Genomic DNA, 26,208 nt, shown 5'->3' with positions numbered 1-26,208 from the left:
CATAAAACTTTGCTATGAAGAGACAATGGTACACAGAACCCATCCTGTATGTTTCCTATATGAAGGACACCTAGAGGTAGTTGGTAGAAGGCAGAAAATACTTCCATTCTGCTCCCAAGGGAAAAGCAGGAAATTATTGTTTCAACACCTAGGTTGACAGTAGGCTATTTTGAGGAAAATATTTAATAACCTCAGGTCATAATAGCAGATTATGAACTTCAAAGCCATTCATGGAGAGGTATGCAGAAACCTCATTTATAATCACATAAACACAATCTGTATAGAGACTGCTTGTACACTCAGGGAAATGCAAACTTCACTAAATGACATCTCCAGGTCTCAGCTGAGAAATGCAGCTATAGTAATAAGCATATGCTGCTTAACTGCCTCAGTGTATTAAGTCCAGACCTTCACAAATATTAAAAAAATACAGGAAAAACAGCCACATTTCTCTGAGGATTATTTCCTGCAAATCACTTTTGAATACTTATCCATGGTTAATACAAAAATTTTCAAAGATTACAAAAGCGAGAAGTAGCTCTGTTTCCTGTTTTCGGCTTCCTGTTTTTTCTTACCTGCGGTGTGAGGCATAGTTTCCTGTTACATGACCGCTACCATCACATCCTGGGGTTGGACAGCTATGCAAAGAAGAAGGAATGAGAAATTAGATTACATATTATACACCACAAAACTCACCATACTTGCAGTGAATTATGTAATGATCCTTAAGGCAATCACGTTCATCATTACACACTGTCACGACACTGTAGAAATCTAGAAGAACTTCACTTTTGTTTTTTAATTATTACTTGAAACACAGAGGGAAAGAATTTCTCCTATTTCCACAACACAAATAATTTAAACCTTTAATTTTTTATCTATTTTTATCTGTCATCTTCTCATAGGTATTTTGCTTACAAAGCGGGTTCTTAAAAAGACTGTTCTAATATTGGCACAGAATTTTCACAGCAATTCATAAATGTTGGAGCCAAAATTTCTGATAACATACTGGAGGCCAGAGAACAGCAATATTTTTAAAAATTCCTTTCACTTCTGACTAAAATAAGGCACCTTTTTTAGAAACATATTCAATATTTATTTACCGATAAAAGTGAGGAAGGGGTTAGGGTTGCTTGCAGAACAGAAAGTACATCAATATCACACATCTGAAGTTTCAAAAGAGAACAAAACTTTCTCAAACTGTTTTTCAGCTGAACTGAGAAGTGATACAAAGGTGGTTGTTGTGGTTTGGGAATAGTACTCTGCAGATTAGTGTTCCCACCAAGACTCTCCAAACCATAGGCTGCTTGCTCACCCCCCCCTTCCTCCTTCCCCTGTGGCAGGTTGGAGAGTAGAATTAGAGGCACAAAAGGTGAAAGCCACATTTTGAGATAAGAACAATTTACTGGAAATAGCAACAAGATAACAAAATTAATGGTAATAGCAAAAATATCCATAAGTGCACAAGATAGACAAATGATTGCTCAGAACAGAACTGGTGTTACTCAACCTCTCCCTTTGCCAAGCTTACCTGACTTGGAGGAAAAACCTCCTCCCTGGGTGAGGTTATAGAGTAACCCCCAGGTCCCAGCCACCCCACCTCCTGGCTACAGTAAAATTTAACCGTGTCTTGGCTGGGTTGCCAAATTCCTTGGCTGGAACCAAGACAATGGTGTACGTTTAACAGAACAGATATATTCATTTAAACCAAGAGATGGAGGTATGCTTGACCTGGACAAGATGTTATAACTTCTCTTTTCCTCAGACCTTCTTCAGTTGTAACACTGAAGTTATTTGTCAAACTGGGATACAGTCTTCTGCAAAAGGACAAAGATACCAAGAAATGCATCTTGTGCATGGAGGGGGAGGTGAATTAAATACACCTTTGTAGAGTACTTTGAAACACTCTAACACCAACATTGCAGAGTTGTCTCATAAAAAACAGATCTTCTTTTGCTGAGAATATGGATTAAAAGGGCAAGCAGATTCTGTACAAAAACTTAGCTAGTGCTCCACGCTAATGAAAAGGAGGTGCCTGAGATGCTCACCTGGCTATTTTCTCTGAGCTGGCAGAATGTTAGGAAGTTTTTCAAATCTGTAAAAAAGCCTTAGGAAGACATCAGCCTCATTTTCACAGCTCATTTCAACCTGAGCAATGATGTTATGGCCAACAGAATTATCATGGAAAAATGAAAGCACATGCTAGACGGTCGTATTCATACGGTAGTTTGCTCCTACTGTGCTAAACACGTTCAAAATTTTTTCTCTGCAAGTTCCTATGTCATTTTAAAAGCTTCCTCATGATGGAGCCAACTGTACTGAATTGTTCAGTAAAATATCTGAGCTCAGTGGGATCATAGGAATGTCATCTGATCTTATATTGCCTATGGATTCTTCTGATAAATTAAAACTATTTCTTATTTAATTTTTTGGCACAATTGCATTTTAGATACCTGTTTTTAGATACTGTTTGAATATAATAGAGTACAACCACTCTAAGTTCATCATTGCCCTAGTAAATACTTCGGTGTTATTATTTAGGAGAGTAGAAAAGTATATTACAGGTATCTCAAAACAGGTCAGTATCACAAAGGAATAAATATTACAAAAGAAAAGCCATTAGTCTTCAGCAAATAAACTCTCAGTGATTTTTGTATGCATTTGTTTTAGAAGAAGAGGCAAAACAACCTGACCTGTAGCAATTTAGGTCATGAACTACGACTGCAGTTATAATTTGGTGAGTAGACAACATGCAGACTGCATGACATGAGGGGAAAGAATCGCTCTTCACAGCAGCTTGCCGCAGGGAAATGTAAATTCTAGAGACAGCTCTAACTGCTTCAGTGCCACTGAGCCTGGAGAGCAGGACACAAGTTGGGGGGACGTGACTCGTTTTTTTATGGGTGAGCTTGCAGTGATAAGTTATGGGCTATCATGGCTAAGTGATATGGACCACACTTGTTCAGAGTGACCTGCTCTGGCTTGGGACAAAATAGAAAAGTGCCATAAATGATTGATGAGTCCTAGCTGACTATTACAGTGAAAACTCTGTGTTAATATCAAAATTATATTGATGTGAACCCAGAGGGATTTTATGAAGAGCCTAGATGAGATTTTTAAAAAGTGACTTGTGTTATGAGCTGCTTGGGACAATTTCAATGAACAATTCTAAACTGAACCCAGCCGTTGTGTGCAGACAGATTTAATAGGATCTGTTTGCAGTTCTAGATAGTAAAGTTTTGGAACTTAACACAGAGCAAGTGCATCCCAGTAACTGTGAAAAGAGAGTATTAGCCTGTAGTCCCAGGGTGTGAATTTCTACAGCCACTGGATTTTCAGCAGGACTGAGTAACTAATTCTGCTTGGAAGGAAGCAGATGAAGGTCATTTCTTATAAGTTGGAAAATCCCATTCTGTCTTGCATTTCATCTTTTTATGAACTCTGCGTGTTTTCTGACTGAGAAATCCTGACAGCTTCTCCACAAATCTCTAAGCAATGGATCTATAATCACGATTGTTCAATTTAAGCTTATTTAATTATGTAAGCATTAACAGAGCCAATCTGTAGCATGTTATGAAACTGTGTGTTTCGTAGAAGGAGCTGTTGTCTACTTGTTACCTATCTGTCTGAGGAATAAGGAGTGGTGCCCAGTATAAATGTATTCATTAATCTATCCAGACCCCCAGGCATGCTCTGGCTTGTCGCAGCTCCAAACCTCATGTCTGCACACCCACGATGTGGAACTAAATACAGGCAGTGAATTGTCCAAGTACCCCTGCTCAGCTCCTGCAAATCTACTTCAAAACAGAAGTCAGAACAGCAGCATAGCCAGTCTTTACCAGGGCAAAGCAAAATGCAACATTTTTTGTGACTCACGTGATGAGTTCCTTTTTGAGATCTCTTGAATGGAGCTTGGGTTTAGGACTCGGTATGGAGACATCTCCTGGGTACTTCTTTTCCTCCATGTTTTCTGGAGAGCCCACTGGATCTTTCTGAAATATTAGATGAGAAGGTAACAAAAGATTTCTTTCTTCAAGTCCCCCCACAGATTCAAGAAACAATTTGCCATGGCAAGAAGAGAACCTCTTGTAAAATTAAAAAAAAAAAAAAGAAAAAAATTACAGAATTGCAATCAAAAATTTAAAAAGGTGTTATTTACGTATGCAAATGTAAATGCAAAGCTTTTTAGATCTGTGGAATGGAATGTCCTGTTATCTTATTGAAAGAGCAGATCCTTGTTAAAATAAAAATAATAACAGAAAAACTTTGAAGCTTTCTTAATAGCAGGCTGCTGAGGGTAGTTCTTGATTTCTGATATTTGTAGATCAAAAGCATCATTGCTACCATGCTGTTTTGTAGATGGTATGAATCATGAGCATTCACTCCCTTGGGAAGGTGTTTTGGAAACTTGGAATCCTGAAAGGTAATTACATTTTTGTTTTCTGAAAAATCTTCTTTGATCACTTCAAAATAGCTTGATTTATTGAATTGAAGACTTAATGCCTTCAATTATTATTACCTTTATGAAAAATAAGTATTTTGTTTTTGGAAGGGTGCTCTGTAGTTATTTTATCATTCAAGAATTCTCCAAAGCTTATAGTATCAATTATCAGACCTCTATTAATCCCTTCTTGGATTTCATGTTGGTTTTGTGATTCTGTTCCAATACTCAGGTGTTTCCCAGCGATTACCATCTGTAGGAACAGAAACTGCTGCCTGTGGTTGAGAGGGGAAGGTCCCAGCCTCTGCTAAACTCACAGTGCTGGTGCCATGGACGCTCTGGGCTTGTGCAGCTGACAAACGTGCCAGGACAGAGGAGCAGGGTTGTCTGCAGAGCTGTTAACACAGAGTGCAGGGCTGAGGCGAATCTGGACTGAAAATGGAGTTTCTGCCTCCTGGGTCTTGTAAGCTCTGCAGGGGTGCTTCTTCTGATAAAGCTTCCATATGGTCCTCAATTCTGGCAACTCATCTTTGCCTGTTTGGAGGCTGGATCCTCAATATGACTTTCTTCTGCTTTCTGCTACTGGCTACCTACTGCCTACTGTAACTCACACTTCACATACATATAGAAATGATGCCACATTATTGCTGTATCAATTGCTACTGATTTTTTTTTTTTTTTTAACCACATTTGTGGGGTTAATTTGTTTGGGAATAATCTAATCTGCTGCAAATATAGAAAGCAAAAATACATATATTCATCTTTATTAAACATTTTCACAGTAATTAATGAGTAATTATTTTAAATAAATAGAAAAACCTTCATATATTTCAGGCTTGGGGAATTATATTTCTGAAGGAGAACTTCAGATAAGGAGCAACAGAGAAAATTAACAACTACAGAAGGTCTTGATAAACTGTTAGTACAGGAATAATAAATGATTAAAAGCCTTCCAAACGTGGAAACTAAAATGCTAAAATACAAAAGGGGAAAAAATGGATGTCAACTTTGTTCAAGATCCAAGAAACCTCAAAAATTCTCTTCCAAAACTGGGTTAAATCTTTTTTTCCAGTTGCATATAGGGGTGATTTTACCATGGGTGTTTGAATTCCTGACTATTTCTGTCCACAAGTTCTGACTTACATTTCTTACAAACACATAAGTGCAAGCAGGGATCGTTACCGGTACAAGTAACTGTAAAATCAAAAACTCCCCAAAGAAACAGCAAAAATTTCTAACCCCCTGTTGCCAGCTGGAAGGGATCAGATGTCAAAAGAACTTTGAAAAACACAGGTAAAATGGTTTCCACTTAATTTAACGGAGGTTAAAGGGTGGTTTATCAGTTTCCTGTCTAACAACTAACTCTGCCAGGCTACATCTGCATCACTGAACTGATACGTGTTTCTAAAAATTTAAAGCATGCCTTGCCTGGATCCTATGTATCGAAACCAGGCATACATCAGCCTTTTCCACTTCTTCTGAGAGCAACCTGGAGTAGGGAGTGGTGGAAAGAACCCTCTAGCACTCCACCGTGATCCTTATCTGGGTGTACCTCAGGATGCACTTGCAGCACACCAGAGTACCCATAACTGTTTGTGCTGCAGGATATGTTAATATTTTCATATATGTAGCTTGAGTTCTTTATTTTAAGAGAAAGATATCCTGATCTTTCGATGGTGATGGACCAGAAACTTTGTGTGCGTGTGTGTATGACTTGTTCATCATGTCACTGTCTGATACCTGCTGGACAGAGCAGACTGATGGAGAATTATGTATATCCAAGGCTTGACAAAATGTTTCATTATTGCAGGTCACAGCTTCATTTCACTCAGTCATTTAATAAAAACAAGATTTTATGGTGAAGACTGACAGGAGTACACCTACAGCCACCAGTATAACTGATACTAGAGGGTTTAGAATTGTCGTATTTTCATTTTCTATCTTTAAATAATTAGGTTTTTTCAAATCTTAGTGGTGAATTTCCTGAATTGAGATATTAAGATTTATATATATATTTTTTTTTTTTTTTTAACTAAAGGTATGCACACTCATACATACAGAAATATCAACAGTTTTATATAGATTTTTTTTCCTAGTCTATTTCCCAGTAGTAAGTGAGATATATACACATTAAAACTGGTGACTTCTTCAGAATTTTTGTAGTTCCTTGAGGGAACTTGGTGTTATTCAAGCAGCATAAAATCTTCATATATGTAGAAGCTGCAAAATCAGGACAGTACAAAGGATATGTAGGCAAAGGTATACTGAAATTCTGCCTTTCTAGAACCTTACATCACTTCATGTGGCTCAAAAGGGGTTGCATCTGTCTGAAACACAGAAGATCAGAAATAAAGAACAAATACTTTTGATCCTCTGCACTTAAAAGTAGAGCATCATGCCTTGGCTTGTGTGCTTCTCCAGCTGTTTCTCTTTAGAGGGAGAGATAATCCTTTGGGAAAACACCTTTAGCACTTCTCTCTCTCTGTTATGTTGGGTGATGATCATCACAGCTAGTCAAGCCCAACTGTATGTATAATTTTTCTTTTTCCATTTGAATGGATTTATAGTTAAATGCTATTAAAATCTAAAGTATTTCAGACTAAAAGAAAAATCGGAACCAGCCCAATTGGTCCAAGCAGTGCTATTTCCTGCAAAGAGCATGTGTGTATTCATGCATGCACACTACTGAAAGAAAGCAAGCAATGATACTCCATTAATGTACAGATGGAAGTTTATATTGATTTCAGCAAAGACCAGAACATAATGGTAACATGAATAACAGATAATAGCATCTGGCACTTTTAACATTTTTAAGCCCTGAAATCTTTGGAGAACTGACAGTTGAACTAACTGACAGCTCTAGTTATTTCTCAGCGCTTTCCTTTTGGAGAGATTTTGAGCTTTTTCCAAATTCTTTTTTTTTTTTTTTAAGGGGGCATCTGGACAGGCTATTTTGCTGTGAGAGAGAGAGACAATATTTTCTGGAAATTACCACCAAAATTAAGCAACTGTTGTGCATATGAACCAGATAACAATGAATTAGAAATAGATATAATCAGTCATTTTCTTTGCATAAGGATAACTGCCAGTCTTTGATTTTGAAAACAGAGCCTCTGGCCCTGACATCACTGGACGTACCAAGGCTCCCTGGGACGGCAAAATCTCACAGCAGAGATCTGGGGTCAAATCCTCAATTAGGGACAAAATTCACAGTGTCAAAGCACCGAGTATAAGGGGCACCACTGCATGATTGCATTGGACCGTTATGTCTTGTTGGGTAATTTAGTTGCCTCCAATTCCCTGGGCTGGAAAGGGACAGGGAAACATCCAGACACCCATCTCAGCCTTGTGAAAGCTAGGCATGGACTAGGGGGGGATGTGGAGGTGCTCCTGTCTTGGCTCTTTCTCTGAGCTGTGATGGCAGCAGGGAGGAAGAGTGACAGGACAGGTCCCCTGCCATGTCTGTGACACCTCTTGATCCCAGCAGCAAGGCAGTCCTCTCAAAGCAGGATGTGCTTGCTCATCATGCAGCATGAATGGGGAAGAGCCTGAGCCATCAGCCTCCTGCTTCACGTCAAACCCTCTCCAAAACCCTGGTACAAGGATTGTTCAGTCATTAGTGAGATAAAGACCATCATTAGCCCCAAAGAGAGGACTGCAAAGGGTTCAAGACAACCCGGGCTCCAAATGCAAATTTTTATAGTGGACACATTGCCACCCACTACCCAGTGTCGATAGATTTTTTTTTTTCCTCAGGCAATTGAATTATCTTTTGATTTAGGTGTTTTTTTAATTGGAGGCCTGGATCCCCTAACTTCAGTTGTAAATAGCTTTACCCCATCTATGTCTTCTTGACGTGTCAGATTTGATATTTGAACCAAAGATAATTTCATATTAATATGAGAATAAAATTCTACTATTAGATATTATTAGATAAAACCAAATAAGTAAGTAGTGTAAAACTTTCCAACCAGGACATCTTTTAATTTGTTTCTGAAAGCTGTAACATAGGCCTTCATCTTATCACCTTTTGAAAGTGTTGGTGGTCCCTTCCTGATTTAAGAAAAATGAAAGCATTCCATATCCTGAAAGTCATGCTCAAGAGAAAAAAACATAAACATGCCAGCAAAGTAGAAGAATAAGTAAGAAAGGACGTAGTAGATTATGATATGATGCTTTGTTTTCAAGACATGGTAAACAGACATGAAAGAACAGAAGAGAAACAACCAAAATCAAGACAATTATTGATTTGGAAGTGATACTCTAGAAGATTGATCGCATAAGTTGCAAGTTGGAGATCTAAGACTCAATGGAAGAAATTTCTTACAGTATGCAAGTTTTCCAGTGAAAGAATATTACAGGCAAGATTTTAAGCATAAATTTACATGCTTAGATAGCAAATTATCCAGAAATCTGAATAATTGGCATGGAAAAACTGTCTTGTTTCAGCATGAAAGAACTGTCTTGGTTTGATTTTATTTGTTGGGGTTATTTTTATTTTGTACTTTTTTTTTTTTTCCCCCCTCTGGTGATCACTAGTGCATTTGGGTGTCTGTGTTACAAGACCGAGCCATTAGGATCAAAATTTGAAAAGCAGACTCTAATGATGGATACCTTTGTTTCCTTTACCTTAGAGACTTACAAACATTAACATGTAGGCTCTGAAAGCAAGATTTTTCAAAGTGAGTAAGAGTATTTTATATCCCATGAGACCATTGAAACCAGATCAATGTTCACAAGCCTCTACCTGTGAAAACTGATTACCTTTAAACTGTACTACATGGTCCTAAAGACTATCATATGGTCTTTCTCATACAAGGGAAAAAGTCACTCAGAAACTGAAAAAATACCTCTTTTTCTTCTTCTTTCCTGCCATGGGTCTTGCTGTAGTTGATTGGTGTATCCCAGCCTTCCTGTTCACAAAGTGCCTGGTAGAAGGCTGCATTTACCAGGATGCTGCTTGCTTTGAAAGGAGAAGAGGAAGGAGTGGGAAGTGCTGTGCTGGGAGAAGTGAGAGGCATAACCTTGTCTTGGCTTCGATTCTTTTTCATGCTCAAATCCAGTGTGCCATTTTCATCCACTTCTATCTCAGCTCCCTGACATGCAACAGGAAACAGAGACATGTTTAGATATGGACACGGTAAGGCTGTAAAATAACCATGTGGTGCTTTTAAAGGATAAATATAAATGCACGCTTTTATTTAAATTTATCTGAAACTAAACCCAGCTTTTCGATTTATGTCAGCTAATGTCCAACTCTTAGGCAGACTTAAGAGTAGCTTCAATAATGGTATCCCTGCATCTCAGCTTAAACATAGTAAGTAGAATTTAAATAAGATGCCACTAAAGCATAACCTATACACCCTAAATCTAGTTTTATTTAAAAAAAGTTTAGCTTTAAATCTTCTTGATCTTTTCACTCTTACAGAGAACTATGACCCCAATTCACAGTTAAAAGCATTAATGCATTGTTTAGGTCATCAACGGCATTACTATTACATACCCTCCCTTCCCCCCACATCCTGGAAACATTACAACATCTGCATCATGGAGGGGGGAAGGAGGGGGAAAGAAATACATCTAAAAGTAGCACAGTAGGGGAAATTTTCACTAGGGTTTTCTACATCACTTGAAATAACATTCTGCCTTTATAATAATTTGACTAGGCCACTAAGGCACAGGACTACACTGAGACCACAAGACTGGGAGGCACAGGAGGATCTTGAAGACGTTCTCCCTATTGGAGACATTCTGCCTGAGTTAACAAACCCTTTGATCCTGGGGAATACAGCAAAGAGCAGCCTCTAATTACAGAGGTGTGTGCGGTTTGGAAAGAGACCAGCCTCTCTTTCCAGTCTGGGAGAAGCTGTCCCGCTCACAAAAAGGGGCAAATGCTGCTTGGCTGTACAATAACAAAGGAAGGAAAGGTCACTGTTCTGCCTTATGCTGTTTGATCACAGAAAAAGACGACAAATTCCTCTTCCTACAATGATAAAAAGCTGCTGAAAGTGCATGTAATGTACTTGTACAATGTAATGTAAGCAACGACAAATTTGCCCTCACAGTTAATATGCTACACTGCATTCCGACATATTTTCTATATAGGGATGAATGTAAGATCAGTCCTTGCTATTGCCAGCATTTACTGAAGGCAAGTAGGGGAAAATATGGAACGTGGCTTCTGGAGTACTACTCAGTCTAGTTCAGTGTTTTCCTGAATAAGGTGGAAAACCTTCAGAGACTATGGAGACAAATAGTGATGTCATAGATCTACACACAGAATACTGTAATTAATGCTGCTCATTGTCTTAATGTTATTGTCATCACTACTATTTTTAATTTGCATCACCACAAAGCTTGGATAACACTTGGGAATTTGAGGTAGATATGTTTGGTGCTGTGTAACTGCAGGAGGCAGTTGTATAAACCAAGATTTCCTACCTTGAGTAATATAATAGGAAACTCATAGTGTAAGTAAATTACCTAGATGTTGTGCTGTAAATAGAAAAGGGTCAGGTGTATCCAGGGGGCAAGTTTTTCTTCCTCTTTCTGAGGAAGGGGTCTTTCTTGGACCTCTTCCACAGAAAGACATTCGCAGAAGGAGTCCCTTTCTTTTTCTGCCCACTAAATATTTCTGGGACGTGATGATTAGTCAACCATCCAATTGCTGAAGATAGGGCAGTGAAACCTGCCCTTGCCTGAGGATCTTAAGAGTTGTGGTGAAACAGAGAGTTCTTCCCTTTGCTGAAAGTGTGACACGGCCACGCTGGCTGGACTGAGGAGGTAAACTTCCTTCACGCAGCCTTGCCTTCTACCACTGCCAGTGATGACTCATTTAAAGGTAAAATGTGATTGATTAAAGCTTCTGAATCAGAAGGAAAATATTGTTGGTAGATGACAATTTAAGGCCCAACAATCTCTCTTCACTCAGCCAGCATGACTCCCTTTTGCATCCATGAGCCTGACACAGATGCCCACCTAGACCAAAGCACCACCAAGCCATCTGCTTGTCCGTGGTTCAGAAACTCAGGCACCTCTTATGTTTGCTTCTCCCACATAGCCAAGTTCACATTTTCAATCATACAGCTTAAAGAGAGAGATGTTTTATTATATTTATGGGAAGTAAATACACTTCTAATATGTTCACACTAAGACGCTTTGGTTCTATCTTTCTGCCCCTTTTTAGTAAATAGTTTAATCTCCTGTGATAGTTTTAAGCCCTGAATTTGACAGTGCAGCTTATCCTGGATAATAACTTAGTAACCACAACATCTTATGCCATCTGTATAATATCAAATACATTTTTATACCAGCATTAATAAACCTTAGTTACAAAAATCCAAGATATTAACTATATCAGTGCCAAGCGCACACTCCAGGATCTGACAATACAGCTCTGCCATGATCGCCCCAGTGCTTTTTGGCTTCATAGTTGATATGTAACTATAGCAATGAAACAGAGCTACAGTAATCAAGTTTAATGACCAATGTAAAGTAAATGCTAAATATTGTAGTTGCTGACATTTTTCATAATAAAAGAACTTGGGTTAAGTCTGCACAACCAACATTCACATAAAATTCCAGACCTCTGTGACAGATGGCTTAGGAAAGGAAGCCATGTGACTGGGCTGCGGTAGTTTTATAGTGCAAAACCCATAAATAGTGCAGATTCTCTGTCACTGACAAAATATCAACTGCTCAGAAGGCAACAGCGACAACAAAAAGGACCAAAAACAATCAAGGTCCCCTTCTTAATGCAACTTGACATAGAGTAATATCATAAAATCATTCTCTCTGAGAAACAGATACCAATAGCCTCCACAAGGACCTTTGACTGATAAGCAGAACACTTACTAACAAGGATATTTAAGGCTTTCTCAACACTTGCCTAAAATTCATGTAGAAGTTGGGTTGTCCAACACGTACCTAATTCCCATCGGGGAAGGCTGGGTTGTGTGTTTGTGAAGTAGTGTACAGATGGGGTTTAAGTGAGCTCACAGATGCACACAACAATTAAATAAAGTCATGGGAAAAATATCCCCCTTTGCCCATTGCGGGACTGGTCTCACGTTTACAGCGTGGCTTTTTACTCAGAATGGTATAAAAGAGCTATTGCTTTGGTGCCTTCCTAGCAAACTCCAAATGGCAGAGCAAAAAGAGGGAATTCAGAGTTATTGCTCCAGTTTACATTCCTACTCTGATCCCACCCTCCTCTCAATATGTCTCCTTTGCTTGCTTTACCACATTTATTTTTACATTAATTTTTATATGGAACTAAAAAGACAGAAATGGCAAATGGGAAAAAAATGCTAAAGCAGTGCTCTGACATGCTGACAGAAAATGGCACTTACTATGCTTAACTCAGGCTTGTAAAGGCTGTGTTCTCCTCACTGAAGATCTTATTACTGTTGACTCTAGTGCATGTGTGAAATATATTTATCCGTTTATCATGACATATTTAAAATACAGATACTAAAACAATATAAACAGTTCTGATTATTCCTTAAAACTGTAAACAAAACAAAGGTGAAAATGTATCTTTTTATTCCCTAACTTATGTTTGTTTTAAGCTATTTAAATCTTTGCAACCTGATTTTGATCTTACTCACATTTATGTTTACACTGGTGTAAACCAGGAAAATATCCACTGAAGCAATGAAGAAAAATCAATGAGCATGATAAGAGTCACACAGTAATTAAATTTAGGTTATTTTTTACCTACTACCTCATCAGTGACACTCTAATCCCCCCACCTCACATTTTACAAGCAGCTGGTAAGAGGATTTCAGAACAAAAAATGAAAGAAAAATGATCGGAGCACATTTTCTTTATTTCAGTGTCTATTCAGTAAAAAGACAAAGTACAAATAGTACTTTATTACCAAAAAAAGAATACTAATATAAATATGTAAAACAAACAAACAAAAAATGGTCTGTATAGTCTCCAGATGCTTTGTACAATTAAGTCTTTTTCAGCTTTGTTTGTCTTATGTCATAAATATTAAGGGATAATTTTTAATACTTAATTAGGTTCTGTCCTTAGAACTGACTTACAACAGCTAGAATAATAAAGAGTGCTAGCTTTTTTGTGTCAAATTTCTCCTGCATTTTTTTCATGTGCTTTTGGTCCATCTGATCACTCATAACGTTTAATACTCTCCAGTGTGTCTCTGGTAATGATTACACGTTAAGCTTTATCTCAGCTGGATCAGAAAGAGTAAATTATTGTGTCTGCATGGATCTTATTTCAAACCTGTGACATCAGGGAGATTGTGTCATGAACTATCAGGAAATTCATGTATTCTTTGGTTGGCATGAGCCATGGAACTTAATGCTAAAGAAATCCAAACAAGCAACAGGATCAATGATTTTGCATTCCCCCTAGCAGTTCAGTCTGGTTTGGAAAGCTCAGAAGAGCTCTTAAGTTCTGGTACTGGGAGTAAATGAAACTCGTATTTTGCTGTGTGTATGAGTAATATTCTTAGCAAAAGTACATCCAAAAGAGTATAATCTTTTCTATTCCCAGCCAACAAAAACACATGCACCTGGTCCTCAATTCTTCACACTTAAATTTAAACAATTGAGTACATCTACAGAAAATTAAAATATTCATTTGGGTCAAAATGAGAAAACTTGTAAGAGCCCAACAACATCTGAGACAAAAATGGAGTCACAGTTTAAGCCCAGAGCAGTTCACAAATTAAAAAAAGCTAGCCAAGAAGGTACTTAGAGAGCAATATTCACAGCAGTATTACAGGATGGTACCTAGCGATACTCTTGGATGATTTTTCATTCTGTATTTAGGCTTTAAGGTATTTGGAGTGAAGCACTGCCTGACAAATGTGCTGAGTGCTAACTACATTTTTTAAAATAATTGGTGCAATTTTCACCATCGTCAATATCCAAGAATGGAGAGATGACACAATTTTGTTCAAAACCAGAATTTAAACTTTAAACATTTTTAGCAAATGTGATTTTATTTTTGTATTTTGTTGTTGTTGTTTTCTTTCAAGGCATAGTGTGCATATGCCATTTTGTCTAAACAGGTGGGGAAAACCACCAAAACAGTCAACAAAATGTTTGGCAAGCAGCAGTGATGAGGGTACAGATAAACTATTGCTTGCAGCCACCTCACTGAGACATGTGTGGTGAGGGCTGTAAACAGGGGAGATCCCTGGAAGTTATGATGATGTGGATTCTTGCACAGAACTAGAAACTGCAGGCTAAGCCTCCTAGGGGAACTCTTCTGGTGACTTCAATGGGAACTGAATGCAACTACATGAACTACAAATCAAATACAACTAGGAGACTGGCTTGGGGTACTGACTGCATGAGAATTGCATGGTTGGGATTATATGCCAGGGAAAAGTTTACTGCAGTCTCAGGCTGAATGGCTCAGACAGTACAATATTAGTGTGGTATTAATTATTTTGAAAACTATATCATTAAGGTATCTGCTGACATTACTATTTTGTATGCAACTGATACATAATTCATAGAGAAGGTTTAAGATTCATTTTACTGCACATTTCAGAATAAATGTATTATTCTAATGACTTTGTATTTTAATTATTATTTTTAAGCTTGGGATATTTGTCAGATCACCTTGAACATAAGGTCTCTTTGGAAGTTTTTCTCACTAGTGGTACTGTTAATGTGTAATGTGACTTCTCTATCCTTGCTATGCTTCTCTTTCTCTTTTGTTGTCTTGGAATCTCCCTTTTCAACTGATATGTAGAGAATGAAAGATACATATTTGGATATCCATTAAATTATTGAAATTTGGAACTATGTTATAAAATAATTTACTTTTTCATTTAAATGTTATCTGTATATACAAGAAAGTGGTGAATATTCAGGGTGAACCATCCAACTCTTTTTATGAGAGGGACAATGCTTTGGGGGTCAAGAAATAAAATTTAAGAGGCAAAAAGGAAAAAAAAAAAAAAGTTACTTGGGAACACACTTGTGCTAAAAAATATTTTGTTTTCCCCACTTTTTTAAGCAAGGCAACATATCCATGCCTTGAGCAAATACAAGAAAATGCCACTTACTTGAAATGTTAGAACTTTAAGTTCTGCTTTTAAAACTTAGAAGTGCAGTATTTTTACATCTCTGACAATTGTGCTACTGCCAAAGTATTTCCAGCAAGCCTGGGAAGTCTTTTGAGGTCTCACATATCCTTGTTCTACCACCCCACAGCCTCCCATCCGTAAAGGACCAAAGATTGGACTGCTGAGAGGCTGCTTGATGCTCAAACACCTTTACAAACCAGGAGCTTTGATCTGCTGAAGTATGGATGATGGTAATCAGGTTTTCTTAGAAAAAGGAACAAAAGGGGGTTTCAAGGGGCAGTGCTGAGATGTTTGATACTGTGGGGCTCTGAACACGGCCACTCCACACAGTTATTTTCAAACCTGTTAAATGTGCGTGCCATCGAGTAAAAAAAGGAAATAATTAACTCTGTAATAATGCATGGCATTATTTGAGTTCAAATACAGATAAAGTCTCAAGAGGGGTTTTTTAATAATCCAAACATTTGTAAGATATACCAGCAATTAAGCATTTACATTTGTGGCCACTACCAGCAACAAAACAATTCAGAAACACTGATAAATAGCATTTAATTGTTTCAAATTTCAAAATTAGAAAGTGTCTTCATTGAAGAGAGTCTGCCAACCTAATTCCACATTTTTTTGGTTTGAATCCTGCATGATCAAAGTAATAAATATCCAAAACCAAATAAAAATATGTTTTGTGTACTTTTGGACACCATATCTGTTTGGGGCTTACTTGTCAGTGTTTTGGCCAGAAGCTAATTCTGATTCTTCTGTCAGATGTTTTGTAGCAGCATGCCCTCCAGAAAGTCTGGCAAAAGTGGAGGCAGGCAGACAGCAAGGTAGGCAGGTGATTTTCTTTTAGGCTGGATTCCTGGCTGTGAAAAAGGAGTAAGCTATGTGCCCCAAGTGCCCCTCTGTACCATTACTATTATGTTCACTTCCATTCAATCCTTCCCCATGATTTGGCAACTGTGAAGCAGGTAGATAGGAGAAAATCTTTGGGTTATGCCTAGTCCCTTTACTGCTCTTCTCTGGCAACAAAGGTCTGTTGCTGAGGTCAGCCAAAGGCTGCTGCAGCAATTTAATCCAACCATTGGCGTCAGTTTCCATTTCCCTACTAGATGAAGTTTCTATTAGAGACTGATGGAAGGAAGTTTTTTTGCAGCAGATATCAAGGATGGATCTGTCATTAGGAAAGGTTCTATGAGCAATCTTTGGAACAGATAATGAGTTACACGGAATGCACGTGGACATCCCCTAAAACGTTTACCCTGTGGCATCTCCCAACATTGATTTTAATGTCCAAAACTTCACGCACAAGTAGAAATCAAAATCAGGAAAAGTAGAGGATATCCCTCTGCAAAGGCACAAGCCTCAGAATACCTAACAAGGTGTCATGCTGATGGCAAAATTTATGGTTCCACTCAAAAAATAATAGCTAACCTCCTAACAATGGTGAATAAAACCTCAACCAAAATGTAGATCAACAGCTGTGGAAGACACATCTAGCCTTGTGAGGCTCAGATAACAGCGAGATAAGGTAGAGTGACACTGACTTGCAGAAAAACAGATCATCTGTCTTTTGGTGCAAACATCATGAGTCAGAGTCCCACAGCAGCACACCTGCTATGCTGTGTTTTGACAAACGTACCTCTTTTCACTCCCCAATGATTTCTCCTTGAGTTCTTGTAATGACTCCCTCTTATCTACAAAGAGCTTTCAAAAGTTTCATTGCGGTGGAACATGTGTAACTTTAATGCAAATAATAAACAATAGTGCTCCCACACCACTGTCATCAGAAGAAAATCTTGTCTATTTTCATCAACATTATAATGCTATGTAATGGCACAGAAAATAAGGCTCATAGCTCACACAGCACCATTTGTAAATCGTAAAGATCTGTGAGGAGATGCAGAGCAGAAACCAAAACACGAAAGCCACACAAACATCTACAAATTAGGCAGCTTTCCATTATGACAGACTTGCCCAAATTATCTATCTCCAAACGCAGTGGGCCTGATTCTCTACTCTTGCCAGCAGAAAGGGGAATTTTACCAAAGTCGGTTGTTATTCCCCACTCTCCACCTTGCCAAACTGTTAGGGGCTCCAAACATAACAGACTCCATAGGTAGTTCTGTTCCATTGCTAGCAAAATATCTTTTTGATTAATCATATATATATATATATATATATATATATATATATATATATTTTTAAAATCAGTTTTCAAAATGATCACTAATGGCAGGCTTCAGAGGGAGAAAAATTCTCTCTTAAAACAGATCTTACTCATTATCCATCACAGATTGTTGTTGGATTTCAAATAACCTTTTTCTTTTTTCCTCCCAGAAAACTCCCCCCTTGTAATTAAGGCTCAATTATGAAAAGAATTAACAACATAATTCCTGCTATTTATTTAGTTTTATCAGAACTGGTCACTGCATTACTGATTTTTTTTTTTTTTTTTCCCTCTGCCTCTCTTCAAAAGAGCATGCAAACAGAAGCCTCCTTTTGGGGGATTTAATGCAGTCACTAACATGAAAGACAGTTTATTCGCACAGTTCAGTAGCTAGCACACCCTCCAGGTTCTTGGACTACCCTACCTTGGCAGACAGACTCTGTGGTTTGTTGGAGAGGATCTCTGCTGCTTCCCTGCAGCGGGTGGAAAGGTTCAGGATAGCAGCAGCTGCTGCTATGTGGGTGTCTTCACTACATTGACCGTAGCTATAAGAGTTGGCATGGCAAGGGCTCTGTGTGTGGGCGCTAGCACTAGGCAGTCGATTAGAAAATTTCACTGGATTTGAAAAATGCTTTGCTGTTGAAGAGAGATTTGATTAGCAATTGCATGTATGAAATTTTTCCCATTAAATAGTTTTGCTTCTCAGACTACAATTTCATACATATAAAAATATTCAAAGATTACATTTAAAACAATCCATTTGTTATTGCCAGTAAGGGTTTACAGGAAAAATGGTTTTGGAAACACAATATTTTAATTTTTTCTTCAGAAATACACATCTGTCAACAAACCTTCTGAGATCATTAGTCATATTTTACTTATCCTTAACTCAGGCTTTAAAAACAATGAAGTCCAAGGAAAGACTGAGCGAGCTAGTGTGGTATCCATTGTGATTTGACCACTCCAGTGGACAAATGCAATTGTAAATATATTCTTATTAAGGCTTCCTCTTGGAGCTCTACTGGGTGAAAAAACAATAGTGACTTGTCCAGTCTTAGCTAAAACAACACTGCTTACTCTACTTAGATGAATAAGTCTGCTTATATGACTAAGGAGCGCAAATCCAGGTTCTTAAATGAAGTAGAGAAATCAAATAAAAACATTACTTTTAAGGAACACTCAGTACTGATTTTGTGGAAATATTTAGAAATTTAAGTCTATCCATTAATCAATTAAAAAATAATGATGATACATATGATCCTGGCTTGCAGTCTTTTGTTGGGTATATTTGGAATAATACACAGATTTATTAGGCACAGAGAGTTTGGTTGAAAATTAAATTCTAACAGGTGAACAGAAAAGCACTTTCACAGACAAAAGTGGTGTGTGTGGTTCTTTGTTTTCTTCTTCATCAGCAGCATTTACTCTAAAACATTTAGAGAGAACTCTGTTCTCTCTTCTGGATTTTGGAGCATGAGATGCCATAAACTGTTGCAGGGAGAACACAGTGCCATGATTTCAGCTCTAAAGAAGCAATAATCTCTTCTTTTGTCTGCAGCCCTCACAGTGTCCTACAAAGATAAACTAAGCAAAATCCAATTTCTCAGCCTACACCCAGATACATCAAGAACATTTCTGACCATCTGCTCATTCCTTAAAGATCTGAGCCCCAAGGCTCTGGATCCCTTTGGATGTAGAGCTTTGGTGGAGTGGTTTTTAATGCTAAGAGCTACACAAGGCATAGGAGGGCCCATCTTCCCTCAAACTTGGGATGGTCTGAAAGAAATGCTTGTTTATGTGCTTTGACTGTAGCTGAATGCTATATTCCATTTCTCTAAGCACTAGAGGCATCTCAGTAGAGTAATACATGAAAGCCTCATGATTCAGTCCTCTCTTTCTCTAGTGAAAATTAAAAAGGATTTATCTATCCTGCTGTAAGCACAGCACAAACAAGACAGTCTACATTTTCAACTGTTACAACAATGAAATTTAAATTGTGTTTAAAGACCAGAAAGTGCATTTTTCATTTCCTACCCTAAAAGAAAATCAAACAAGCAACTAACCAACAAACGAAAAAACCTACCCCGGTCTAAAAAGGGTGTATGTTTTGTTAAAAAAACCACAAGTTTCCAAGTGCAGCATCCACAGAGGATTAATGATGGGCTTTTGTCTGGCTACATATTTACATAGGACTCTGAACCCATCACTACATCATCAGCTTCTTATTGCCAACTTTTGTATACCTGAATAGGTAAATCACTCACCAGCTCTTTTACTTTCACCTTTCCATTAAAATAATAGCTGCACATTGCAATCTTTGCAAGAACAACGGGCTGTAAACTTCAGCTCGGATATACTTCATACATAAATTGCATATATATGTATTTGCATTTGTATAAAAACATTTCAATCATTTTTTCCTTGAAATGAAACTGTGAAATAGACATACATCTGTACAAAGAGACAGCTAATAGGGAATATTCAATTTTACAAACAAAATTGGAAAATCTGCCACCCAAGAAGATGGCAATGCATATATTTGCTTTCATTTAAGCAAACCTATTTTCCAGGTCAGATAAATATCTACTTTTCATCTGCAATTTTAAATATTTATATATATACACACAAACCCCAAATACCAACAATCTGTGTGTGTGGTTTTGTGTACTCAGACACACAGACAAATAAAGATAAAAATATACAAAACTTTATAAATATATAAAACATATATAATATTTTATCATATTAGATGTGTAATATATTATAATTATCTTATATATTAATTTCTTCATTAACAATTTTTTTTGCTTTTCTGTTCACCTTGCTATGAATGTTCTTCTTTGTTGGAGTAAGTGGGACAAAATTTGTTTTTCTATTTCATTTTCCTTTACTAATCTTTTTGTCAATAACAAAACAAAAGCCAACTAAAATGTTTCTTTTTCACATTGTTCTGGACCTATATTCTTCTGAACCCAGTTTTGGCGGAATTAAACATTTCCATTTCCCTCATGGCAACAGACATTTATTTCTTAAAACTAAAGAATATTTTATAATGGTCAATACAATGGCAGAGCCTTGCTGGTGTTTCCCATGCAGATCCTGAAGAGTATCTGCTATACATCATCAGTGTTCACACTGTGGTGTCTCATTTATGCAAAGTAGTACCTCAGCAAATTTGTAAATGATGCAAGCAGAGGAATCTTGATAACAATTTGATGCATTGGATATGATTGCATTACAAATACGATTTAGTACAGAAATATGAGGTACCAAAACAAATTCAGCCCAGGCCTGGAATTAATGGAGCTGGGGCACATGCTCATCTAGGAGGAATAAGACCTGTATAGATTCACCTAAATGGTACCTGAAGTATCTTTGAAACCTAACTTGGATTTCTTTGTACTACAATTCATTACATCTTGTGCAGACACATTCCGTGGGACTTCTCATCTATCCCATAAAGATATCACAATTTAATCAAGGAAGAAATAATGCGTAAAACACAAAGCATTCCTTTTTACTCCTCTTTTCCACAGATAACTGCTTTTAAAAGAAGTGTCAAAAAAGGAATCTTTGTAGTGATGATATTTAGTGTTTTAAAATTCCATATTCCAAAAATTAGTGATCCTATTTAGCATTCAGAAACAAGTGATTAAAGATGGTTTCTAAAGATCTTTTTGGAATGCTAGAAATTTGAAAACAGAACAAGCAAAAAGGGGGGAAAAAATCATCTACAATTTGCCCCTTTTTCAAGATAAAATTGAATTTTGAGCTTACATTCAAGAAACTGAGGTGTTTTTTGACCTTGTGACACAGGTGCTGTTGTGCGTTTGCCGAAGACTTGTGCATCAAAACTGGCATAATCAAATGGGACTTTCCCAAACTTCTCCTGTTCTTTCACCAGAGTGCCTCTGGAGGAAGTGACTGGCTGCGAAGTTCTGTAACTGTACTGAGACACCTCAGGCTGCTTCGCTAAATTTGTCCTGCAGAGAGGAGGAAAAGAATGAAGGAGAAAGACGAGAATGTCTTTAAATAACCTTTTCTTGAAAAATAGGATATGATTGCATCTCATAATCCAAAAGTGTGCTCTTACCACATGCAAAACTTACTGGTGGGTGTATATAAGAAATAAACAGCATAAACATGGTGGCTCGCTAATAGTCAAAAAAGTACTTTGACTACTTCACAAACTAAAAGATGAGGACATTAAAAAATGCAGTATTCTTTAATAGTAGTTTGGGCTATTTACAAGGAAGTTACTGACTTACTGCTAGATTATCACTTCCTTTAGTTTTAAAAACTTGTCTGGATTTTCTTCTAGCTTTTTGGTTTTTTGAATCAGTATTGTTCTCACTTTACTGTGAATGAGTAAGGTATAAATATAATATAAGATTATCTGAAATAATTACTTGTACTCTTTGGGAGGAATGAATGAATGGTGTGTCATTCCAGTTAGTTAATGTTCAGTAACTACTTGTCTTTAGTAATTTCCTTAGGACTTTTCATATACAGAGTTAAGGCATGTGCAGTTGGCAGACACATGGACATAATATTCTGTAATGGCTCTGAAGGAACCATTAGAGCTGATCATGTCAATAATCCACAAATTAAAGTGTCCCCAAATAGACCTGAATATAATAGGTTGTAATGGTTGTGGTGCCAATGATGTGCAAATTATGCATGTCTGTAGGGTCCATATAACTCAAACAAAATACAATTGCAATAAAAAGTGTTTCTCCTTTTTGATGCCATTGAGTAAAAAAAAATAAAGTAATTAAACCAATAAACTAAAAATAAAGAAATTCTATTAATTGTTCTGCTCAGGTTACTTTAAGATTTAACAGGATATATTTGATCGCTTATCCAAAGGTACGTCTCATGTCTTTAATGTCAGCCACATGCACGAGAACCGACAGAAAGATGATGGTTTATTTTGAGAATCAGATAGTTTTGCAGAGCTTCATCTTGGAAAACTGGGCTACCACTGAAGCTGAAATCTGAAGTGGGTGAAAGATCTGAGGACCAATCAACAGAGTTTGTGCATAAATAAGAGTTTTTTTGTTTGGAGGAACTGGTCCACAGGGGCTCCTACCTGTGAGTCTGATCATGGCACTGCCCAGCTTTTTGAGACTCGAGCTGGTTCTTTTCCTGGGACATTGCCAGCTTTTCAGCTGCAGCAATTGGACAACCAGAAAGGCTGTTGAAAAGGAAAGGTGAAGAACAGAAACAAGAAAAAAAACATTGAAATAAATTCTTGGGCAAAGAAGATGTGTGCCTTTTTTCTGTGGAAACCAGTGACTTTGATGGTCTCTGCAGTTTCCCTTCTTTAAGGGAACTACTGCTGTTATAGGCCAGATCCATTTGTTTTTCCATTCTTAATGCAAAACTGTGAAATCTGTGTATTTTAGGTGATATATCTGGAAACTGAATCATGTAGGAGTTTTCCACTGTTCAGCTTTGATGTTTTGTGTCTGGCAAGTCACTAGTAAATTTTTTGACAAATGACATTTACTTTATCAGCTAAACCATGCATATAAGCCTCCTGGTGATTAAAAGGAAAGTGAATTTGGGAAAAAAAATGGAGGGATATACGAGAGACTGTTACCAAAGAACACATGTTGTCATTTCAAGTTGTGCTAGCTTACATTTTCCTGTTTGTTTTATTAGATTAAAACATGTTTTCTTATTCTATTCATGGATTGCTCATGACACAGCTGATGTGCTTCAAAGATAACCGGGGATTGAAAACAGGAAAAACAAAGGAAAAATATCTGCTTGTGCCTTATATGTTCTTGTAGACAAGCTTGTCATATGTCTGATAAAGACTGACTTACTATTTCTAGTATGAAAGCACACTATGATAAACCTCAATTTTGTTGCACTGTGCAGCAACAAAACAGTCAATAAACAAAAAAACCCCAAATCTCACAAAAATCCAGATCAACAAAGAAAGCTGGTTTTGCAATTCTTATGTCTCAGGTTCAGTTTTAAGACTGACATTTTATCCTCCCAGAAGCAGTATGATGGAATATACTGCTTCCAGCAGAAATCAGTATTGACAAGAGCTGTGCTGACAGCAATGGCTTGCTGGAGACAGAGTGTATTGACTCTGCCTCACCTGCAGCCCAGCTCTGATTCCCCAGCTGCTGGACTGGAAGTCTTTACTCAATTTTACTTTCTCCCTGCAGGCAGCATGTTAAAAAGATAGGAGGGTTCCAGATAGGAAGATGGAATTCCTGAGGGCAATAAGTGGAACTTTTAAACAGATTTTAAAATAGTTCACTTAAAATTTTCTGTTTGGCTAAAAGGGAATGTGCCTTGATTGGAAGTTCCTGTCAATGACTAGTGTGTAATGGTGCAAAACAAATGGGTTTTGGTTTCCATTGGGTTTTCCTGCTGTAGCAATAATAATGTGGTTTTCATTCCTTCCTCTTGTACACGATGATTTGTCAATGTGAGGACTGTGATGAAATTGTAGCTTTAAATCTCATCTATGAAAATACTAGTGGAATTTGCCATCCTCTGTGTTGCAGCCATTTTTTATATAATGGAATTAAACACAATTATTTGGTTATAAATAATACAGGCTGCCCTTGCAGTTCATAGACACTCTTCAGTATAGTACATAATATCTAATTCCAAGATGTGCCTATCAATTTACTCCCAAGTACGTGCTAGGTTTTAAGTGGACAGGAATTATTCTGATCTACCTTCGGTGTGTGTTGCGATTGCTGTTGACATGTCCTCTTCCAGTGCATCCTGGAGTGGGGCACTTTAAAACATTTTCATGCATGGCAAGAACTAAACAGAAATAATAATTAAAAAAGTTGATAATAAAATGCATCAATTAACAACACATATCTTTTTAAAAATCTTTTAAAAATATCTCTAAAAAACACATCTTTGAGCTCAGATTCTCAATTCTTCCACATTTCTATCACAAAAGAAGAGGGGAAGCAAAGGACCTACAGCACAGTGACCATGGTGCCTCCCGTTTTTTCTATATCACTGTGGTGTGGCTTCCCAGATGCACAAAATTTTTTATATAGACTTTAAAGAACCTAAGTGGAAGTCACCAAAGATGTTAAATCATGAAGCCCTATATGCACTACTAACACTGGAACAGGCAGGTGATAGAGGAGCCCTGGGCCACACAGTCTATGTTATATGGAGCTGCAGTCCCTCTCAGTCCCAGGAAAGGAAAGTTCCCAAGTACAGGAAGGCTGTTTATACATTTTATCTGATATTTTGAGTATGTCACTTTGAACATTACACCATCTGGTCATCTGAGCTGTGCTGAAACTACCTTGGACCAGTCAGTAATGGCTCCAAGCATCAGCTTACACTCTTAGTAACAATTACAACCTCTTGCCTGTACATTTCTTATGCCCTTGGATGTGGGTCACCTTTGCTAAAACTGACAGATATGTCCATGTTAAATATTATACATCTTTGGGGCACAGTGCTTCACAAAAGCTGGCTGTTCAGTCCATGGGTTTGTTCTACCAGGAACCAAATTCTAATTTATATATATTTTTTAATCCCATCAGGACAAAGCACAACTAATTGGAAGTGTGATAATTAACAAGGACTTGTTAATTTTAAGTTTTTAGGAAGTTAATGTTGCTAAGGCTTCCTAATGCAGCCTGCTCAATTCAGCAGATGTGTCCATAAATACCAGTTTAGTACCAGATTTTTAAAAAGGGAGAGCTACAGTTACGAAGAGAACTTTGGTAAAGTGCAAATATCCTTTTAATTTGTTGTTATGCATACCACCACAAAGAACCATCTGACTAACTAGGTTGTTAAGGGGATAGTTTCACATTAAGTTTTGGCTAATTACACAGCAGTTCATTGCATCTTGTTGCAGGATTACACACACACACACACACATACACACATGCCAATGTAATCAGAGCAGCACAGTTAGGAATAAGCAGGGAAATTCAGGCAAGACTGGGCATAAAAGGATTAGTGTGATACTGTCACAAGAGAGGGACCTGCTATGGGCCAGCGCTGGGATGTGCTGATGGAAATAACCTTTCTAGCTCAGCAGTAAGGGGAACACTGGGAACATCTCTGCATAAGCATGCCCAGGCCTCTCATCTGTTGGCAATGGAAATCAACAGCATCCGTGTGTGATGGCGGCAAATGAGGCCACAGCTCTGGAACAAGCAGGTGATGTTTGTGTCTCAACGAAGGTGTGAGTGAGCAACATCTTGAAGATTCATGGAACTACAGCACGCAGGTCTGCTGGCAGCGTGGGGATAGGTTGTCTGATCTTGTTCTTCCCAGGCTACCTAAGGAGCCTGCTGTTGTTTGTAACAATGCTGCTGAGGAACACTTGAGCTGCATGAGTGTGGGAAGCAGGACTGTGGCTATGAGCTGGAGGGCAAAGAAGGTGTGATGGCTTCTTTCCCAGTCTCATCCTGCAATCTCATGCATAAAAAAAGGGGATTCTTCTCCAGCATAAGCACACACTACACACAGTATGGAGACAGATCCAGTTGTTATTCTGGACTGCAGGGT

At 37.7% G+C, this 26,208-nt stretch overlaps 1 protein-coding gene across 5 annotated transcripts in view; it reads right to left on the bottom strand.

Moving 5' to 3' along the window:
* The window catches only part of ST18 (ST18 C2H2C-type zinc finger transcription factor), a 170,238-nt gene that overhangs the window by 16,253 nt on the left and 127,777 nt on the right, over positions 1-26,208 (bottom strand). For all 5 annotated transcript variants that reach the window (XM_040079259.2, XM_040079249.1, XM_040079278.2 and 2 more), the window contains 7 exons: positions 24,390-24,480; positions 22,772-22,876; positions 21,457-21,662; positions 18,104-18,315; positions 9,292-9,537; positions 3,877-3,992; positions 576-638 (listed from right to left, as the gene is read on the bottom strand). In XM_040079259.2, coding sequence (XP_039935193.1) covers positions 576-638; positions 3,877-3,992; positions 9,292-9,537; positions 18,104-18,315; positions 21,457-21,662; positions 22,772-22,876; positions 24,390-24,480 — 1,039 coding nt within the window. The remainder of the gene's footprint in view (positions 1-575; positions 639-3,876; positions 3,993-9,291; positions 9,538-18,103; positions 18,316-21,456; positions 21,663-22,771; positions 22,877-24,389; positions 24,481-26,208) is intronic.

The sequence above is a fragment of the Hirundo rustica genome, chromosome 1 (assembly GCF_015227805.2).
Source record: "Hirundo rustica isolate bHirRus1 chromosome 1, bHirRus1.pri.v3, whole genome shotgun sequence".
NCBI classification, from domain to species: Eukaryota; Metazoa; Chordata; class Aves; order Passeriformes; family Hirundinidae; genus Hirundo; species Hirundo rustica.
The sequence above is the reverse complement of the archived record's forward strand: the minus strand, read 5'-3'. Positions and strand labels throughout refer to the sequence as shown.